At 40.7% G+C, this 17,825-nt stretch overlaps 1 protein-coding gene across 7 annotated transcripts in view; it reads right to left on the bottom strand.

Moving 5' to 3' along the window:
* Positions 1–13,472, bottom strand: part of LOC144020694 (syntaxin-3-like) — a 268,512-nt gene extending 255,040 nt beyond the window's left edge. For 3 of the 7 annotated variants that reach the window (XR_013283944.1, XR_013283943.1, XM_077524420.1), the window contains exons 1-4: positions 13,049–13,454; positions 12,196–12,270; positions 12,004–12,103; positions 11,449–11,523 (exon numbers count right to left, since the gene is read on the bottom strand). Coding sequence is in view for 5 of the 7 variants with exons in the window: in XM_077524420.1 (XP_077380546.1) it covers positions 11,449–11,523; positions 12,004–12,103; positions 12,196–12,270; positions 13,049–13,078 (280 nt within the window). In the remaining 2 variants the exon portion in view is untranslated. Of the gene's footprint in view, positions 1–11,448; positions 11,524–12,003; positions 12,104–12,195; positions 12,271–13,048 lie in introns of those variants that run through there. The other 4 variants (XM_077524421.1, XM_077524419.1, XM_077524418.1 and 1 more) reach the window with 4 other exon arrangements.
* Positions 13,473–17,825: the final 4,353 nt, after the last annotated feature.

Raw genomic sequence — 17,825 nt, 5'->3', positions numbered from 1 at the left:
CACTTTGATTTATCTTTATCTTTTTTGACCTTTTTTCTGGTCTCCTGACCATTTGAACTTCACGACTCTGGCGAGACTTTGAAGTACCTGGTTAAGGTGAAGGGTAATGGGATTTTTATAAGGTTTTAGGTGAAGTAATGAGTAAAAATTTATATGAAGTTGTACACACATGCACACACGCACGCAAACGCACGCACACAAACGCACGCACGCACACACACATAAACACACACCAAAAAAAAACAAAAAAAGAGCAATGATGATAAGATGTTGAATCGGTAAGACTACCGAATGAACAATTCTGAGCTCTAGAGAAAAAAAAAAAAAGAAAGCTCAATCACGACTCAAACTTCTCCCACAAGCTAGGTGTAGGAGGACACGGGGAAAATGACTCGGACGTCGTTTACGTTGCTCACGGTTAGCAACTCCGAAGCACGTAACTAGCGTCTGGTCAAAGCGATGCACATCGGCTGTCACCTGACTTCCCACAATTTCCGGAAACACAACACACAAAGACAAACAACTTCAAATTCAGCCAGCTGAAATTTAAAAGTTGCACAACTCGAGTTCTATCACGTACGTTTTCAAATACAAGCCACTATTGTCTCAAACGGTGACTGGCTCTTTCTTTTCTTCCATCAATCAATCCCGTTATTCTCGTTTACTAAGAGGAAGCCACTCCGGTGGTAACACACGCAAGATGGCGGCTAACAGACGCTCGATTCAACGCTGAAGGGTAAAGTCAGTGCAGTTCTATGTAAGCAGAAATGTTTTCCTTTTTACACAAAGCCAAATGATTAGGTACACTACGTGAAATGTGTTTTACTTTTAAAGTCCAAAATCTTGTATTTTCGAGTGTATCTTCTTATGTTATATAGCCTCACTCGGGGCACCATTATGTAGCGATAATTGGGTCGTCTTTTAGACAAATTAATAATCTGGACGTTACAGAGGTAAATTGTATTTACCTCGATAACCTCTAGGAGCACCACGTTGGCTTTGCTTTTGGTTAACAGGAGCAAACAACGACCAAAATCCTTTCTTCATCAGTGTTGAATTGAGTAGATTGAGTACGGTCAGATGAAAAGCCATATCATGTAAAATGAGATAACAAATTAATGGGCTAGACCCAATTCTTAGTTAGAGACCAATTGGTGTCTGTAGGACTGAGAATCATTCTTTGGCCTCTGGGTGCAGTTCCTCAAAGTAACCACCAGATGCCGCCAAACCTGTACAACTAAGCCACCCACTCAACAAAGACCGGACATACATTCCTTATAAGGCCATAAAGGTCCAGATACGAATTGAGTGTAAATAAATGATATCCTAAATTAAGTAATAATACACACAACACAATCTATATTCGACAATTGTTAGCCTGATTTATGGAGCAATGTTTACAGCACATTGAGCCCAACTATGAAGTTTTGCTGTCTTTTCTTTTCTTTTCTTTTCTTTTATTTATTTTATTTATAAGCGATACTGTTTTTTATCGCTGATAATATTGCTGTAACTGCATTGAAAAGATTACCTGTATGTATTGTTTGATTTAACAATGATATATACAAGATGTGAAACAAGAACTAGAATTAACCTGTTAAGTTCCCTGAGAGAATTTGGGATTAACATGTCATGTATATACATGTTATTCATGCTTGCTTAATTAATATATCTATGATGTTATTTATTTTAACGTTTATCATTGTCGAATAGAGCTAAGACCTTTGACATACTTTCATTCAACGTTGTGTATTTATGACTCATTTGTAAAGTATGTATGACTCATATTTTCATTCAACGTTGTGTATTCATGACTCAATTGTAAAGTATTTATGACTCATCCTCATGACTCATCTGTGGAAAATTACTGAGAATGAGTCTCAACAAGTGCGCATTGATATGAGGAGATGCGGAAGGACACTTACCGGAAGAAATCAGTGATATGACCCAAGGTGATAAAAAGTCGTCACCAGCTGGGATCGACGCCCTTTTTCCCTGCGATGTGATCTGGATGGAGTGTATTCCTGAAGATGGATTTATGGCTGTTTGGGACTTAAGATTTTTTTACGAAGGAACTTGGACCCTTTAGCCGTGAATGGAATTTTCTTCACTGATTGGGTAAAGTACAAAACTTGTATTAATAATGATGTATAATAGGAAGTTATGAATGACTAATCGCGAGTTAGGGTGGGGGCCATTTAATACACTCTCATATCTTTAAATTATTTTTAGCCAAAAACATCTTATTGTGAATCAGGTCTTGAGCTTTTTCGAGAAATGATCAATCTTAGGAAGCTCTTATAAAAGGTTTAAATATTATGTTTGAATTCCTTTTTTTTTCTATTTTATCTTATCTTTTATTGATTTATATATATATATTTTTTTTTTCTTTTTTCCTTTTCCTCTTTCTCTGTTTTTGTGTGTGATTTTTATGATCTGTATGTGCGCCTTACTTCTGGTGAGCGCTCATGAAAGATAATGAGAATTGTATTTTAAATATTATCCTTATTGAAAATAAAACAATTGAAAGACAAATTTTGAATTAATTATTTTAGTTGTGCATCTTATTTTTATTTTATTATTAATATTTTTATTTTTGACATTTTATAAGTCAAAGGTCGTTTTATAAGACCTTATTATTTGTCTTTGATTTTATTTTTATTTTTGGACATTTTATAAGTCCAAGGTCGTTTTATAAGACCTTATTATTTGTCTTTGATTTTATTTTTATTTTTGGACATTTTATAAGTCCAAGGTCGTTTTATAAGACCTTATTATTTGTCTTTGATTTTATTTTTATTTTTGGACATTTTATAAGTCCAAGGTCGTTTTATAAGACCTTATTATTTGTCTTTGATTTTATTTTTATTTTTTGGACATTTTATAAGTCCAAGGTCGTTTTATAAGACCTTATTATTATTATTATTATTTTTTTTTCCTTTTCTTTTTCCCCTTTCTTTTTCCCTCTTCGAGGAGGACACAACAGCAACGGACGTTTGGAAAAAGGTAAGTGCACTCGAATAACATCTAATGAGTGTCTCCATCTGTATTAATAAAGTCAAATACTCCAGCTTGATATGTAACAAATCCGTATGATCCTAACAAGGATTATTAAATTACTAGGTCAATAACAAATGCAAACAACTCAGAGAAGTGGAGCTGCCAATGTAAGTGAGGTGTTCAGATTATTAATCCTGGGCTCTGTGTGTGGCTATTCACTCAGGATTGATAGGTGGATGAAAACGGATTGGCCTCATGATAAGAAGACAGTGAACAAACCTAGGTGAATCCACTTTGATATATCGGCTTATCTAATTCCCGTCTCCTCACGCTGACGCCTTAGAGCTGGTGAGGAAAAAGGGGAATTTCTAACCCTTTAATTGGAGAGTCGATCAGGACATATTTCCCGATTTAAGTCCTGCGGGTAAGCGGAAGTTGACATTTATAATTTATTTAATTTCATTTATAATCTAAAGTCGCTACACTCGATATTCAGTGGTTCGTTGTACTAACAAAAGAATAATAATTCACTCGGAAACACAGATGACTTGGGCAGAATAGAGTTAATAAAACATGCATTTATTCACGATTGCTACACTACAGAATCAAAACACTGCCTAACTAATTATCCTACCGTCAGGAGAAAAGAAATCAAATAAAGCTAATCAAAATAGGGAAAGAATGCGAACAAATAAGGAAACAGGAAAAAGGGAAATTTAACTTGCCAGGTCTGTGATATGTTTCAAATGTAAGTTGCACATAGTGATATGCCGAATTGGAGAAAATCAAATGTGCACTTACGAGTTGGATACTGCGTAGGACGAGCAGAAACGGGAGGTCTTTGGAAAAGGGGGAAAAATAGTCAATGTTCATTCAAAAAGGCAAGAAAAATCAAAAAGGGGCTATTCCACAGGTGAGCAAGGGAGCCGCTCGGGGACTGACGTAGTTGCGCGGTTCGTTCCTTGATTGGTCGGCGAGATGTTGCTCCGGCGGTTAGTTCTGCCGCACAGCTGTCCGACTCCAGGTGTTGGAGCTCGGTTCGTGGCGTGCCTGCGTACGGGGAAGACCCACAGTTGGAGGTGCGCTTGCACAGCGGCGGGGCGCCATCGAATAGCAGGTGAGATGCGGTGCGGCTTAGGTGCACAACCTTGAGTCCGGCGGTACGTTCAAGTGTACCCCGGGGCCGCGGAGCTCGCTGCTGGCGGACAGTCACCGATGGTGAAGAAGGAAAAAAAAGGGAAAACAAAGAAAAAGGGAGTAAAAGAGTCTCTTTGGGGTCAGCGTTGCAGTTTGCACCTGCTTTGGCGTGGCGTGGAGCGAGTGTCGGCTCTCGTGGCAATGGTTTCTGCTAGGAACAAAAGCGGGCCACATGCTGGACAAGTTTCTTGGGACAAAGAGTCAGTGGGCAAGCTGGGCCACTTGCAGGTGAAGAGGCATCGAGGGAAGAGAGATCGGAAGAAGAGGGCAAGAGAGAGATCCTCTCGTCTTTTTAAAGTCTATGGGTGGGGTTCCAGGATGTGGTGGCAAACCCTTCTGTTCGCTCACGCAGACTAAAAAAAAACAACAAATTATTAAAGGGATTAATAATTTGGCATTAAATTTGGTCAGTCTGGCAAATCAGTTTTCCCACACAACCCGTTTAACACACATCGTAATTAATGCATCATAAACTAATTTGTGAGGTCGTTCTTGAGCCTAATCTGACTGAACTGAAAGATATTGATTACCTTTCATTCCTTATGGAGTACAAATGAAATAGGACGTTCATACACACAAAGACATAACATGAATCATTTGTAGTTCAGTTGTCTGTCAAGAATTATCATGGTATAAATGTGTAAAATGCGGTTACTTGTATGAATTGTCACTAAGGATAGTTCCAAGTTTCACCACTTGACGGTGCTGTTGCTCCATCTAGATGTTCCAGGAGTGCCCCCTGGAGGGGCGACGCCAGAGAGTCCCCCCTGGTGGATAAGAAACTTCACAAACATTCCTTTGATCAGTCGTTTGTATATTCCAATTCATTGAAGGCGTTTTCTCGGGCTCTGGGAAGTCGGGGCCCGAATAGACTCCTTGGGCAGACGCATAAATTCCTTTGTCACCTGGTCAGTGGCTTCAAAAGAGCTTTGTTGGTGGTTGAGTGACCACCTGCAGAGCTAATCAAGCTTCGATCCTGTCTGAGCTGTGGAATGTTTATGCGACTGCAGAGAGTTTGCTTTAGAAGAAGCAAGCTAAAAAAAAAATTTGAGGGTGGCCTGGGCCATAGGCCATAGTTGTTACACAGGATTGCGAGAAGTTAGCATACTGTGTTTTTCTACTTATTTACAGACGCTTGGTGCAACACTTAAGGATACGGTCCTAGCTGTAACACCGATAACATTATGCAGAACTAGACTAGACAACTATGAAATGATTTGCAACTCGAATTCAAAAGATGATGTACACTCAAGGTGTTATAATACTTATGAATGGTATGCTGCATGAAATCAGTTCTTTCGCTAGCTATGAAAAGCTCCCCCGTACTTAAGGCCTTCAAAAGCAGGTCAGAGTATTCTTTTTAAAGCTTTAGTGAGTCTAGCTAATCTAACCAAGCCCCTTTGCCTTCCTTCCCTTAGTCTAGAGTGACTGCCGAGGATACTCTGATTTTTTTTTCTTTCATTTCTTTTTCTCCCCTCTTCCCCATTTTTCCTTTTACTCCAGTTATCCTTGGATAGTGCACGACTTTTTGGGTGTTTAATTACTCTATAGGAAGATGCGATAGCTAAGAACCTAGCAACGACAGTGTCGCGCTAACCGACCTAAGACTTAATTTTTTTTTTTTTGACGAACACCCCCAGGGGTGGAGACTTGCCTTGACACGCAGGTGCCTGAGACAACCTCCCCATCTTTACAAGAGAGTTATGGCCTGAGTATAGTCCCGGGTTTTTGAGTTTTAGGAGGCGAAGGTCCCCTTCTTCGTTTTCTCTCTTTTCCTTAATTTGCTGTTCGTTTCCGTAGTTACTCATAGTATGATACTAGCCTTATAGCCTTAGGAAAAGTTTTCTTCCTTCTCGTTTGTTTGGAATTTCGCGTCTTGCGTCTTTCCCAGGCCCGCGCCTGTTTTGGGACCCGAGTCCCTCAGTTAGCTAACACAGTACCCAAGTCAGACACACACTGTTAACTGAATACACATAGAGACACCTTGAAAACACAGACATACCCTGCATACACATAACCCTGCTGAGGTTAGGGAAAAGTTGCACCAGTGGTATGTCTTGAGTGTTGCAGCAGAGCGTGAATGGGACTCCGGCCGTCTGACCGTGGCCTGGACTCTGGCCATGCATCATCTGGACCCGTCAACCTGGACATCCTGAAGATTCATCCCTCTTGACGAATAGTGGATCTGTAACAACTATGGCCTATGGCCCACTCCACCCTCTAATTATTATTTTTTTTGCTTGCTTCTTCTCAAGCAAACTCTCTGCAGGTGCATAAACATTCCACAGCTCAGACAGGATCTAAGCTTGGTTAGCTCTGCAGGTGGTCACTCAACCACCAACAAAGCTCTTTTGAAGCCGCTGACCAGGTGACAAAGGAATTTATGCGTCTGCTGAAGGAGTTTATTCGGGCCCCGACTTCCCGGAGACCGAGAAAACCCCTTCAATGAATTAGAAAATACAAACGACTGATCAAAGGAATGTTTATGACCTTTCTTATCAACCAGGGGGGACTCTCTGGCGTCGCCCCTCAGGGGGCACTCCTGGAACGTCTAGATGGAGCAACAGCACCGTCAAGTGGTGAAACTTGGAACTATCCTTAGTGACAATTCATACAAGTAACCGCATTTTACACATTTATACCATGATAATTCTTGACAGATAACTGAACTACGAATGATTCATGTTATGTCTTTGTGTGTATGAACGTCCTATGTCATTTGTACTCCATAAGGACGACCTCACAAATTAGTTTATGATGCATTAATTACGATGTGTGTTAAACGGGTTGTGTGGGAAAACTGATTTGCCAGACTGACCAAATTTAATGCCAAATTATTAATCCCTTTAATAATTTGCTTTTTTTTTAAGTCTGCGTGAGCGAACAGAAGGGTTTGCCACCACCTACTGAAGCCCCACCCATAGACTTTAAAAAGACTAGAGGACCCTCTCTCTCACTCTCTTCCCCTGATGCCTCTTCACGATCGCTCTCTCTCCCGCTTCTTCTACTGAAACATCCTCAGGCCAACTACCTGCAAGTTTCCCAGCCTGCTCCAACTCTTTGTTCCTGGCAGCAACCATTGCCACGAGAGCAGAGCTCCACGCCACGCCAGAGCAGCAACGAAATCCGTGGCCCCGGGGTAGACTTGGAACGTACCGCCAGACTCAAGGTTGTGCACCTAAGCCGCACCTCATCTCACCTGCTATTCGGTGGCGCCCCGCTGCTGTGGAAGCACACCTCCAACGGCGGGCCTTCGCCCGTACGCCGGCACGCCGCGAACCGAGCTCCAACACCTGGAGTTGGACAGCTGCCCGACCAATCAAGGGACGAGCCGCACAACTACGTCAGCCCCCAAGCGGCTCCCTTGCTCACCTGTGGAATAGCCCCTTTTTGATTTTTCTTGCCTTTTTTTGAACGAACATTGACTAGTTTTCCCCCTTTTCCAAAGACCTCCCGTTTCTGCTCGTTCTACGCAGTATCCAACTCGTAAGTGCACATTTGATTTTCTCCAATTCGGCATACCGCTGTGTGCAACTTCCATTTGAAACATATCACAGACCTGGCAAGTTAAATTTCTCTTTTTCCTGTTTCCTTATTCGTTCGCATTATTTCCCTATTTTGATTAGCTTTATTTGATTTCTTTTCTCCTGACGGTAGGATAGTTAGTTAGGCAGTGTTTTGATTCTGTAGTGTAGAAATCGTGAATAAATGCATGTTTTATTAACTCTATTCTGCCTAAGTCATCTGTGTTTCCGAGTGGATTATTATTCTTTTGTTAGTACAACGAACCACTGAATATCGAGTGTGGCGACTTTAGATCATAAATGACTGATGAAGAAAGGATTTTGGTCGTTGCTTGCTCCTGTTAACCCAAAGCAAAGCCAACGTGGTGCCCCTAGAGGTTATCGAGGTAAATACAATTTACCCTTGTAACGTCCAGATTATTAATTCGTCTAAAAGACGACCCAATTATCGCTACAATGTGTATATGGATACATATATATATATATATATATATATATATATATATATATATATATATATATATATATATATATATATATATATATATATATATGTGTGTGTGTGTGTATATATGTATAATAAATTCATTTGGCAATATATCGCGATATTACATCGCGCATCGTGCATTTTTAAACGTCCATTTTTGATGGAAAAATATTCAACAAAACGTGTTACTTCGGGTTAGGGTTCAGACCTTAATCATGGAAAAATTTTATATTAATTAATGGAACATTAAGCCTTAATATTTTATTGCAAAGCTGTTCAAATATGTAAACAGATTACAACCTGTTTGTTAACAGTTAACAGTGGCTCACAGTTATGACTGAAGTTTCAGATAAATAAATAATACGTTTTCAGACAAATCTTACAGTGTACATGAACAAGTTTACTGGTGAGTATTCTCTAAATTTGAGTATAAAAAATAAAAAATAAATCGCAACAATCGACTTGTAAATTCGTATAAGGATTAATGGTATCGAATCGAATCATGACCTATGAATTATGACATGAATCGAATAGTCAGGTACTAGGCAATTCACACCCCTAATATATATATATATATATATATATATATATATATATATATATATATATATATATATTATATATATATGGCTGAATGGGACGTCCGCCTTTGAGTACTGAGTACTTGAGTCCAAGGCTTCGGCCTTCCAAGGCTTCGGCCTTCCTGGGTTCCCAAGACATGACTGGCAGGATAATTGAGCACTCTTGAGCACTCTGAAATGTCCCTAGGTGTGATTGTGAGTGTGGATGGTTGTCTCTGTGTGCCCTGCAATTGGCTGGCAACCAGTTCTAGGTGTACCCCGCCTACTGCCCAAAGCCAGCTGGGATAGGCTCCAGCACCCCCACGAGCCTTGTGATCTGTAAGCGGTTAAGAAAGTGGATGAATAGATGGACATATATATGTGACCGGCTTTGGCAAAAGGGTCCACATGTGTATATACGTATATACGTTCACTAACAGTCAAGACATAATAGTGCTCAACATAAATGGCAACCCCACTGAGTTCGTTGAACTTCCTTTCCTCAAAAGTTCTCTGGGAAAAACTCATTGGGATTCAGCGATAAACTTGAACTGAACAATGACTGTTGACCACAGAACAAGCCAAGAAAGCCAATTTTGCGCATGCGCATTGTCAGATAGGCTGCGTGACCGACAGCTTTTTTGCCATTCAAATGCCACACATAACGAAACAATGTTCACGGAACTAACACAGTTGATTTCTCATTGTGTATGCACGAAACAAACTGTCGACTTCTGCGCTCCCCTCGAGGAAAAATGGACAAATATACGGGAATTTAAGACCAAAACAGTAGAACTACGGTATTGTATTTTAGAGGACACTGACAGAAATATTTTCAATGATTTTATTTTGAAGAGTTTGGGCAAGCGCTGCTTAACAGTTTACTATGACAGATCGCCACTGGTATATATATATATATATATATATATATATATATATATATATATATATATATTAGTGCTGTCAAAGTTAAAGCATTAACGAATTAATTAATCACAAAAAATTATCGCATAAATCATTGTATTACCACTGATTATATGTATATATATATATATATATATATATATATATATACATATATATATTTATATATTGCCCTGCGATTGGCTGGTAACCAGTCCAGGGTGTCCCCCGGCTACTGCCCAGAGCCAGCTGAGATAGGCGCCAGCACCCCCCGCGACCCTTGTGAGGAATAAGCGGTCAAGAAAATGGATGGATGGATATATATATGTGTATATATATATATGTGTATATATATATATATATAAATATATATATATATATATATATATATATATATATATATATATATATATATATATATATATATATATATATATATATATATACACATATATATATATATATATATATATATGTATATATATATATATATATATATATATATATATATATATATATATATATACACACATATATATGTGTATATATATATGTGTATATATATATATATATATATATATATATACACACACACATATATATACACATATATACAACACAAACTGTCAAAGTTAAAGCGTTCATAGATTAATTAATCACAGAAAATTGTCGCATTAATCACGTATTAACGCAGATTAATCGCACTATTTTTCCCGACCGCACTTGAGCCTTAACGTAACCGCGGATGGTTACATTGAATGCTGCGCAGGTCAGTGATTAGGTCAATGCACGGCATATATATATGTGTATAAATATATATATGTGTATAAATATATATATATGTATATATATAAATATATATATATATATATGTGTGTGTATATATATATATATTAGGGCTGTCAATGTTATAGCGTTAATAGATTAATTAATCGCAGAAAATTGTCACATTAATCACGTATTAACGCATATTAATCGCACTATTTTTTTGGACCGCACTTGAGCCTTGAGCATAACCGCGGATGGTTACATTGAATGCTGCGCAGGTCAGTGATTAGGTCAATGCACGGCATTTCCTACGCCTACCAGTTGATTTGCTCGGTGGTAAATTTCGCTTTAAACAACACTCAGACGGGACTTTAGATAAAACAAAAGTAATTTCATTTAATTAATTAGTAATTGCTGAATTGCACCCATTTGATATGATGGATGCTGTTACCAAGTTGCAATATAATTGCTGAATTGCATCCAATTGATATGATGCTGTTACGTTTTCAGCAATATAAGCATGCATGCAATTGTGTACATGCATTTAATCAATGTTTGCAAATGACATTCAGATAATAAAATGCATTATTGTAAAAATATTACGGTATTTTTTATTTTACATTATGCAAGTAATTTAGCTGATTAATCGTGATTAATCAAAATTAAAAAGTGTGATTAATCAGATTAAAAATTGTAATCGTTTGACAACACTAATATATATATATATATATATATATATATATATATATATATATATATATATATATATATATATATATATATATATATATATATATATATATATATATATATATATGTGCGCATACACACACGCACACAACACACACGGTATACACAGAGAAATAAAGCTTGATCTCCCTTTAAAGTCAGTCACTCTTGTAATAACAGACAAAAAAAAATCCATCATATCCATTTTTATCATCCTGTCATGAAATACTTTTATCATCAACATCAGCCTAAAATATAAGGTATAAGGTAAAGAACTGACTCTTGAGTTTGTTTCTTGCATTGTTGGCAGACTTCTTAATCTCATTGGTGACTGCTTCAAGATCATCCTGTGTTTCTAAACATAGAAATAGGGGGGGTAAAACTATTAACAGGAGAGACAATGCAAAGTACTTTGATTCTCTGATTACTAAAGTATTACAAGTACTGTATGTACACGAATACACAATTACCAAGCATTGGTAAGCGAGATTGGGACCGTGAACATATGGATGTTTGTGTGCGTGTGTGTGCGTTCTTGTACATAATACATAGTGGGGACCAAAATTCGTCTATATCCAACAGAATGAGGACATTTTTGTGAAGTGAGGACATTTTGGTCGGTCCTCACTTTGCAAGACCTCTTTTTGAAGGTCAAGACTTGGTTTTAGTTTAGGTTTGAATTGGGTTATGGTTGGGTAAGTTTTAGGCAATCATTTTTGATGGTTGGGTTTAGGGTAAGAGTCTAGGAAACGCATTATGTCAATGGATGTCCTCACAAAGTTATATGTACAAGGATACGCGTGCGTGTGTGTGGGGGTGTGTGAAGGTAATTTACTCTGGTCAGATGTGGGGGAGGACAAAATGGTGGAGTAGAGTTGTTTTATCTCTGTTACACTCTGATCAATCTTGTCAATACTGGAGCGGATATCCTCAATCTAAAACAAATAAATCCACATACAGTCCACATAAAAAATAATTAACATATGGATCAAAGTGACATTGATTTAGGAAGATGATGACGTACTACCTGGGCAAAAAAATCTTCCATAAAAGCCTCATTGTCCACAGGAACCTCAATGTCATCTCCTCCAACATCACTAGCCTGTTTAAACCACAGAGAAATACATTGAGGGGAATCGGACTGTATAAGAACAGAAAAAAAAAGGATGGGAAAAAAACTGACAAGATTTTGCATTGGGCAATTCATTACAGTATACATACAATATTCACTTATTTACTTCATTTGGGAACCCAAAATGTATTTAAACAACAAAACACGGTACATTTACTGATATTCAGTCATATTACAAGATGGATGTATTTACAGCATAGCATGTCTACTTAACAGAATGTGTTGAGGACAAGCTCCAGGGCAGCTTATCAATTGAATGCGGTCATATTCATACTGAAATTGACCAAGCTGTTTTTGACCTATGATACATTTGTGAAGTTTGTTTCTAGGTCATACTCCATAATAATGCTTGAGATTAGTTGATATGTAAATGACTGTGAAGTTGAGAATACATACTTTCAATGAAATTCTGAGGTGCACCGTTATCTTGAATCTAATCATGTTAACTTGAGACATCACTAACATGAAAACGGCAATTTAATTAATCGTTAGTATTTAATAAATATTAGTAGAACAACCAGTTCAAGCTGTACCCCGCGTACTGCCTGAATCCAGCTGGGATAGGCTCCAGCATGCCCGCGACCCTTGTGAGGAATGAGCGGTTAAGAAAATTGATGGATGGATGGATGGATGGATGGATGGATGGATGGATGGATGGATGGATGGATGGATATTAGAACAACATAAAGCATACACATAAACATAAAGGTGGTAAGCCATAGGGCGTAACCAGTAACATTCTGCATACCTCCTTTAGCTGAGCCAGTCTGTCCTTCATCGTGACAAATGTATAATGACAAAACAACAGAAAAATAATTAAAACATGAGGAAGAAAAGACAAAGACAATTCTTGAAAAACAAAACAAAACTGCTAAATCCTGTTTTATCTCTGGCTGAAAATCTACACAAAGTAATCTGAAAATGGTGAAAACAAGAAAATGTCAAGAGAAAATAAGAAATAAAAACATGGCCATAGAAGTTTGTGATTTGTTTGGGTCCCCCTCTCTAGTAAGACATTGCTGTAAATCTAACCTGAAGTCTTGCTAAGCCTCTCTCCTCTAAGAACAGATTAGGGCAGTAGCTCAGGATGACAAACGTGTCTCTCCCCCACCCTTTCCAAGTTCAGCCTTATAAGCTTTAGATTCTCACAGTGAGGAATTATCCCCATACAATTCATTTCATATACACACCACAGACATACACGCACACGCACACACACACACACACACACACACACACACACACACACACACACACACTCACACACACACACACACACGTGCCAAAAAAATCAAAATTGAGATATTGATGTATTTGAATTCTGCTCCTAATTCCCTTTCAAATGATATGTAATACATGGACGTACCTCAACAATTGACAAAGTTACGTCAATTTGAACAGTGGAAGGTAGCAATCCCTAGTTTTGAAGAAAAAAAAACAAAAAAACAAAAAGGGTTTAAACTTTTGGTACTTGCATCTTTCAAATGTCCATAGCAACCAGTACTATAGGAAAAAGATATGAACCTGAAATTTTCAGGAATTGTTAAAATATCAATGGAAAGTCAATTCCAATAGCAGGCAAGGCAATCGTCCAAAATATGAACCATTTGAACGTTTGACCTCTCAAGAGATGAAATCAGCCTCAACTTTGAAGATCACATTCAGCTTACAATTCATCTTCTGAGGCATCAGCCAAAGTTTGGTTATTTTATGATTGCTCCTTGTGGTATTTTCTTGTGTAAAATACCACAGTGGGAAATTTGATTTAATAATTTTGTGTCAATTAATAGATTATTTGCCATTTGATGTGGCCTGTAAAAAGTGCTTTATTGATAACATCATGGATGTGATATCAAATGCTTTTGGTCACATGAAGAAAATGAAAACTTTTTGTTTGTTTGTTTGTGTGTTTGTTTGTTTTGTTTCGTCCCACGACCCCACCCCATGTAATACACAAGGGACAATAAACTATTGTATTTACAAATGAATATAGCCTGTGTGCATTTCGGGGTGGGGCGTCATTGTAACTCTTTTGTGAGGACCATTTTTCATCAAGTTAAATATTTAATCGCTCATTTTTATGTTCATGTCATCCCATTTAAAAGAGCAAGCGAGTGAAAATGTGTGGCGATATTTGCAACAAACTGTTCATTTGACGCATCGAAGAATTAAGCGGCGTGTCCGGCGTCGTATGAAATAGACATCGACAAGCTATCAAAACATTACATTATTATTTGCAATACATTATTACTTTAGTCTACATTACATACAAGGCACTGGCGTATGTCACAGCGTTTACCGTAATTGCCGGACTATAAGCCGTGACTTTTTTTTCTGACGTTTTCAACCCTGCGGCTTATACAATGATGCGGTTAATATATGAATTTTTCATCCTGAACCATAACAAGCATTTGTAGTCATAAAATTAATTAAATTAACACTGGAAGCGAGAGAATATTTGATCTTTTTCTCTTTCTGTGTGGGAGGATTTCCCCTCGACAAATTGATTTATTTTGACATTCATATTGTAATGTCTTGTAATGTCTGTTCATTGTTGTGCGTATTTGAGGGCGGGGCCAACTAAGTAGGATGTGACGTGAGAGAGACCGGAGGGGGGAGTTGAGGAAGTTGGGGCTCAGTTCGGGAGTCTGTGTGGGGAGTGTGTGAGCGTGAGTTGCGGCTAACAGTAACTCGTGTTGATTGCGTTTGTTACCGCTGTTGTTGTTGGATTAAAAGCGATCAGATTGGATCAGTGGCTGCGTGCATCATTCATCACACGTAGGGGCATTACATTGGTGTCAGAAGTTTCGGATTCGCCGTCGTTCTCCTGATTGAGTGAGAGGATGTTCGGCGACCCACTCGGCACTCGGCGGAAGATAAAGGAGGAAGCCGTGGAGTGCGTGATTGACATGCCCGCATCAAGTTGTACCGAGAGCAGTCGCTATAAAGCTGTCACTTCGCGCCGAAGCGAGCGTGAACCCGCCAAAATCGGTCTGTGTGATGACGAGCCCGCCAAAATCGGACTACGGGACGACGTCCCGCGAGATGTCGTGGCGGGCCGGCTGGACGTAAACATTCATGGCGGCGCCCAGGAGCTCGCGTGGCCTGCCATCAAAGCACTCAAGTTGAACTGTGATGGCCTGGATGTCGTACAGCAGCAACAGCTGTGGCAGGTGCTGTGGGACTTTGAAAGCATTTTTGCCCTCACTGAGAATGAAGTGGGTCTCACCCACCTGGTGGAGCATCACATTGACACTGGGAATGCGCGGCCAGTCAAGGTACGCCCCCGACGCCTACCTTTGGTCCAGCAGGAGGCCGCTGACCAGGAGGTCCGTGCGATGCTAGAGGCAGGGATCATAGAGCCATCCAACAGTCCCTGGGCATCTGCCCTGGTCATGGTACCCAGAAAAAAGAGCTCCAGGCCCCGGTTCTGTGTGGATTACAGGCCGCTCAATAAGGTGACCAAGAAGGACTGCTACCCGCTTCCGCGGATCGACGACACATTGGACCTGGTGTCCGGGTCTGCGTGGTTCTCCTCGCTTGACCTGCGCAGTGGTTACTGGCAGGTCCGCCAGGGGTTCTATTAGGGCCAACATCGACGTGATGTGGAGGATTTCTGTCGGCGGTGCGATGAGTGTGCAGCTTACAAGGGGCCCCAAGACCAGTCGCACGCACCACTTCAACAACAAGCGGTTGGTGCACCCATGGAAAGGGTTGCTGTGGACATTATGGGTCCTTTTCCTCTGACGGACAGAGGGAACCGGTATGTGCTCTGTGCGATGGACTACTTCACAAAGTGGCCAGAGGCATACGCACTGCCTGACCAGGAGGCGGAGACAGTAGCTGATGCGCTACTGGAAGGCATGTATAGCAGGTTCGGGACTGCAGATATTCTCCACAGTGACCAGGGCCGGAATTTTGAGTCTAAAGTTTTTGCAGCTCTTTGTGAACGTTTGGACATGCAGAAGACACGCACCACCCCCTTGCATCCGCAGAGTGATGGTTTGGTGGAGCGATTCAACCGCACCATGCAGCAGCAGCTCGCTATCCTGACCTCCGAACACCAGCGTGATTGGGACCAGCACATCCCGCTGGTGCTAATGGCTTATCGGTCAGCCGTGCAGAGTTCCACCAGCTGCACACCTGCTCTGCTGATGCTGGGACGTGAGATCCGGACTCCAGCGGAGTTGGCGTTCGGGAAACCACCAGGCAGTGCAGAGGACCGGCCCGGGCTGGAGTACGCCCGGAAACTGCAGGATCGGATGGAGGCAGCACATGCATTCGCCCGTGACCAGCTGGAAAAGGCCGGCGTGCGACAAAAGAGGAACTATGATGTGCGGAGTAAAAAGGGCGGAACTTTCAGATCGTTGAGCTGGTTTGGGTGTACACACCCAAAAGAAAGAAGGGGCGCTGCCCCAAGTTTGACAGTCATTGGGACGGACCCTGTAGGGTTCTCGAGCAGGTGGGGGAGGTGGTGTATCGGGTGGCAGTTCCCCCTAGGAGCAGGCGGGTTGCCCTGCATCGGGACAGGCTGGCTCCGTACCGGGGCATTGGTGTTCCTGCTTTTGAGGCGGGCCCCGCTTCGCCCAACGTTTTGGGACAGTCTGGAGATCCACGTTCCACAGTCGTCCCTGAGAATGTTCAGCCGTCTGGAGATGGGCCCGGTTCAGGCCAGGGCCGACCCCGGAGACGGAGGCGAAGACCGCGGCGATTGGAAGATTTTTTTGTTTACCCCTCGCGACGAGGGGCTTCATAAAGGGGAAGGCAGTGTAATGTCTTGTAATGTCTGTTCATTGTTGTGCGTATTTGAGGGCGGGGCCAACAAAGTAGGATGTGACGTGAGAGAGACCGGAGGGGGGAGTTGAGGAAGTTGGGGCTCAGTTCGGGAGTCTGTGTGGGGAGTGTGTGAGCGTGAGTTGCGGCTAACAGTAACTCGTGTTGATTGCGTTTGTTACCGCTGTTGTTGTTGGATTAAAAGCGATCAGATTGGATCAGTGGCTGCGTGCATCATTCATCACACGTAGGGGCATTACAATATCTTTGGGGATCTATTTTGTACTGTGAATGAGGCCATCGGCGGAAGGATTCCTGAAAAGAAGGGGGGAACTTCTGCCATTAAGTTAAAGCGTGCATGTCCAGTGAGCATGTGTCCTCTTTTTGTTTTTTTGTTTTTTCCTTGATTTAGAGCTTAACGAGCCACTTAAAGTTAATTGTTTGATTGACACTAATATGAAGATGACACGATCAGCGAGCGTGGGGAGGGAGAGAGAGAGAGAGGGGGCCGCTGTGACCGTGAGATTCAATGAGGAAGAAACTTTCTTCAGCCGCTGGACATCGGTGTCACCAAGGCGTTCAAATTGGTCTGGATGACCGGGACTGGGAGACTGGGAGGCATTGCCATGAGACTTACGCCACAATTTATCAATGGATCGTGAATGCTTGGGTGAACACAAAAGCCGGCATGATTTCCGAGGAGCACACGTCGACGAGCCTAGTGTGTTTGATGGAGAACTTGCCCAGTTTGT

Source organism: Festucalex cinctus, chromosome 6 (genome assembly GCF_051991245.1).
Source record: "Festucalex cinctus isolate MCC-2025b chromosome 6, RoL_Fcin_1.0, whole genome shotgun sequence".
Lineage (NCBI taxonomy): Eukaryota > Metazoa > Chordata > Actinopteri > Syngnathiformes > Syngnathidae > Festucalex > Festucalex cinctus.
Note: the sequence above shows the minus strand (reverse complement) of the source record. Positions and strands in the feature narration are given on the sequence as shown.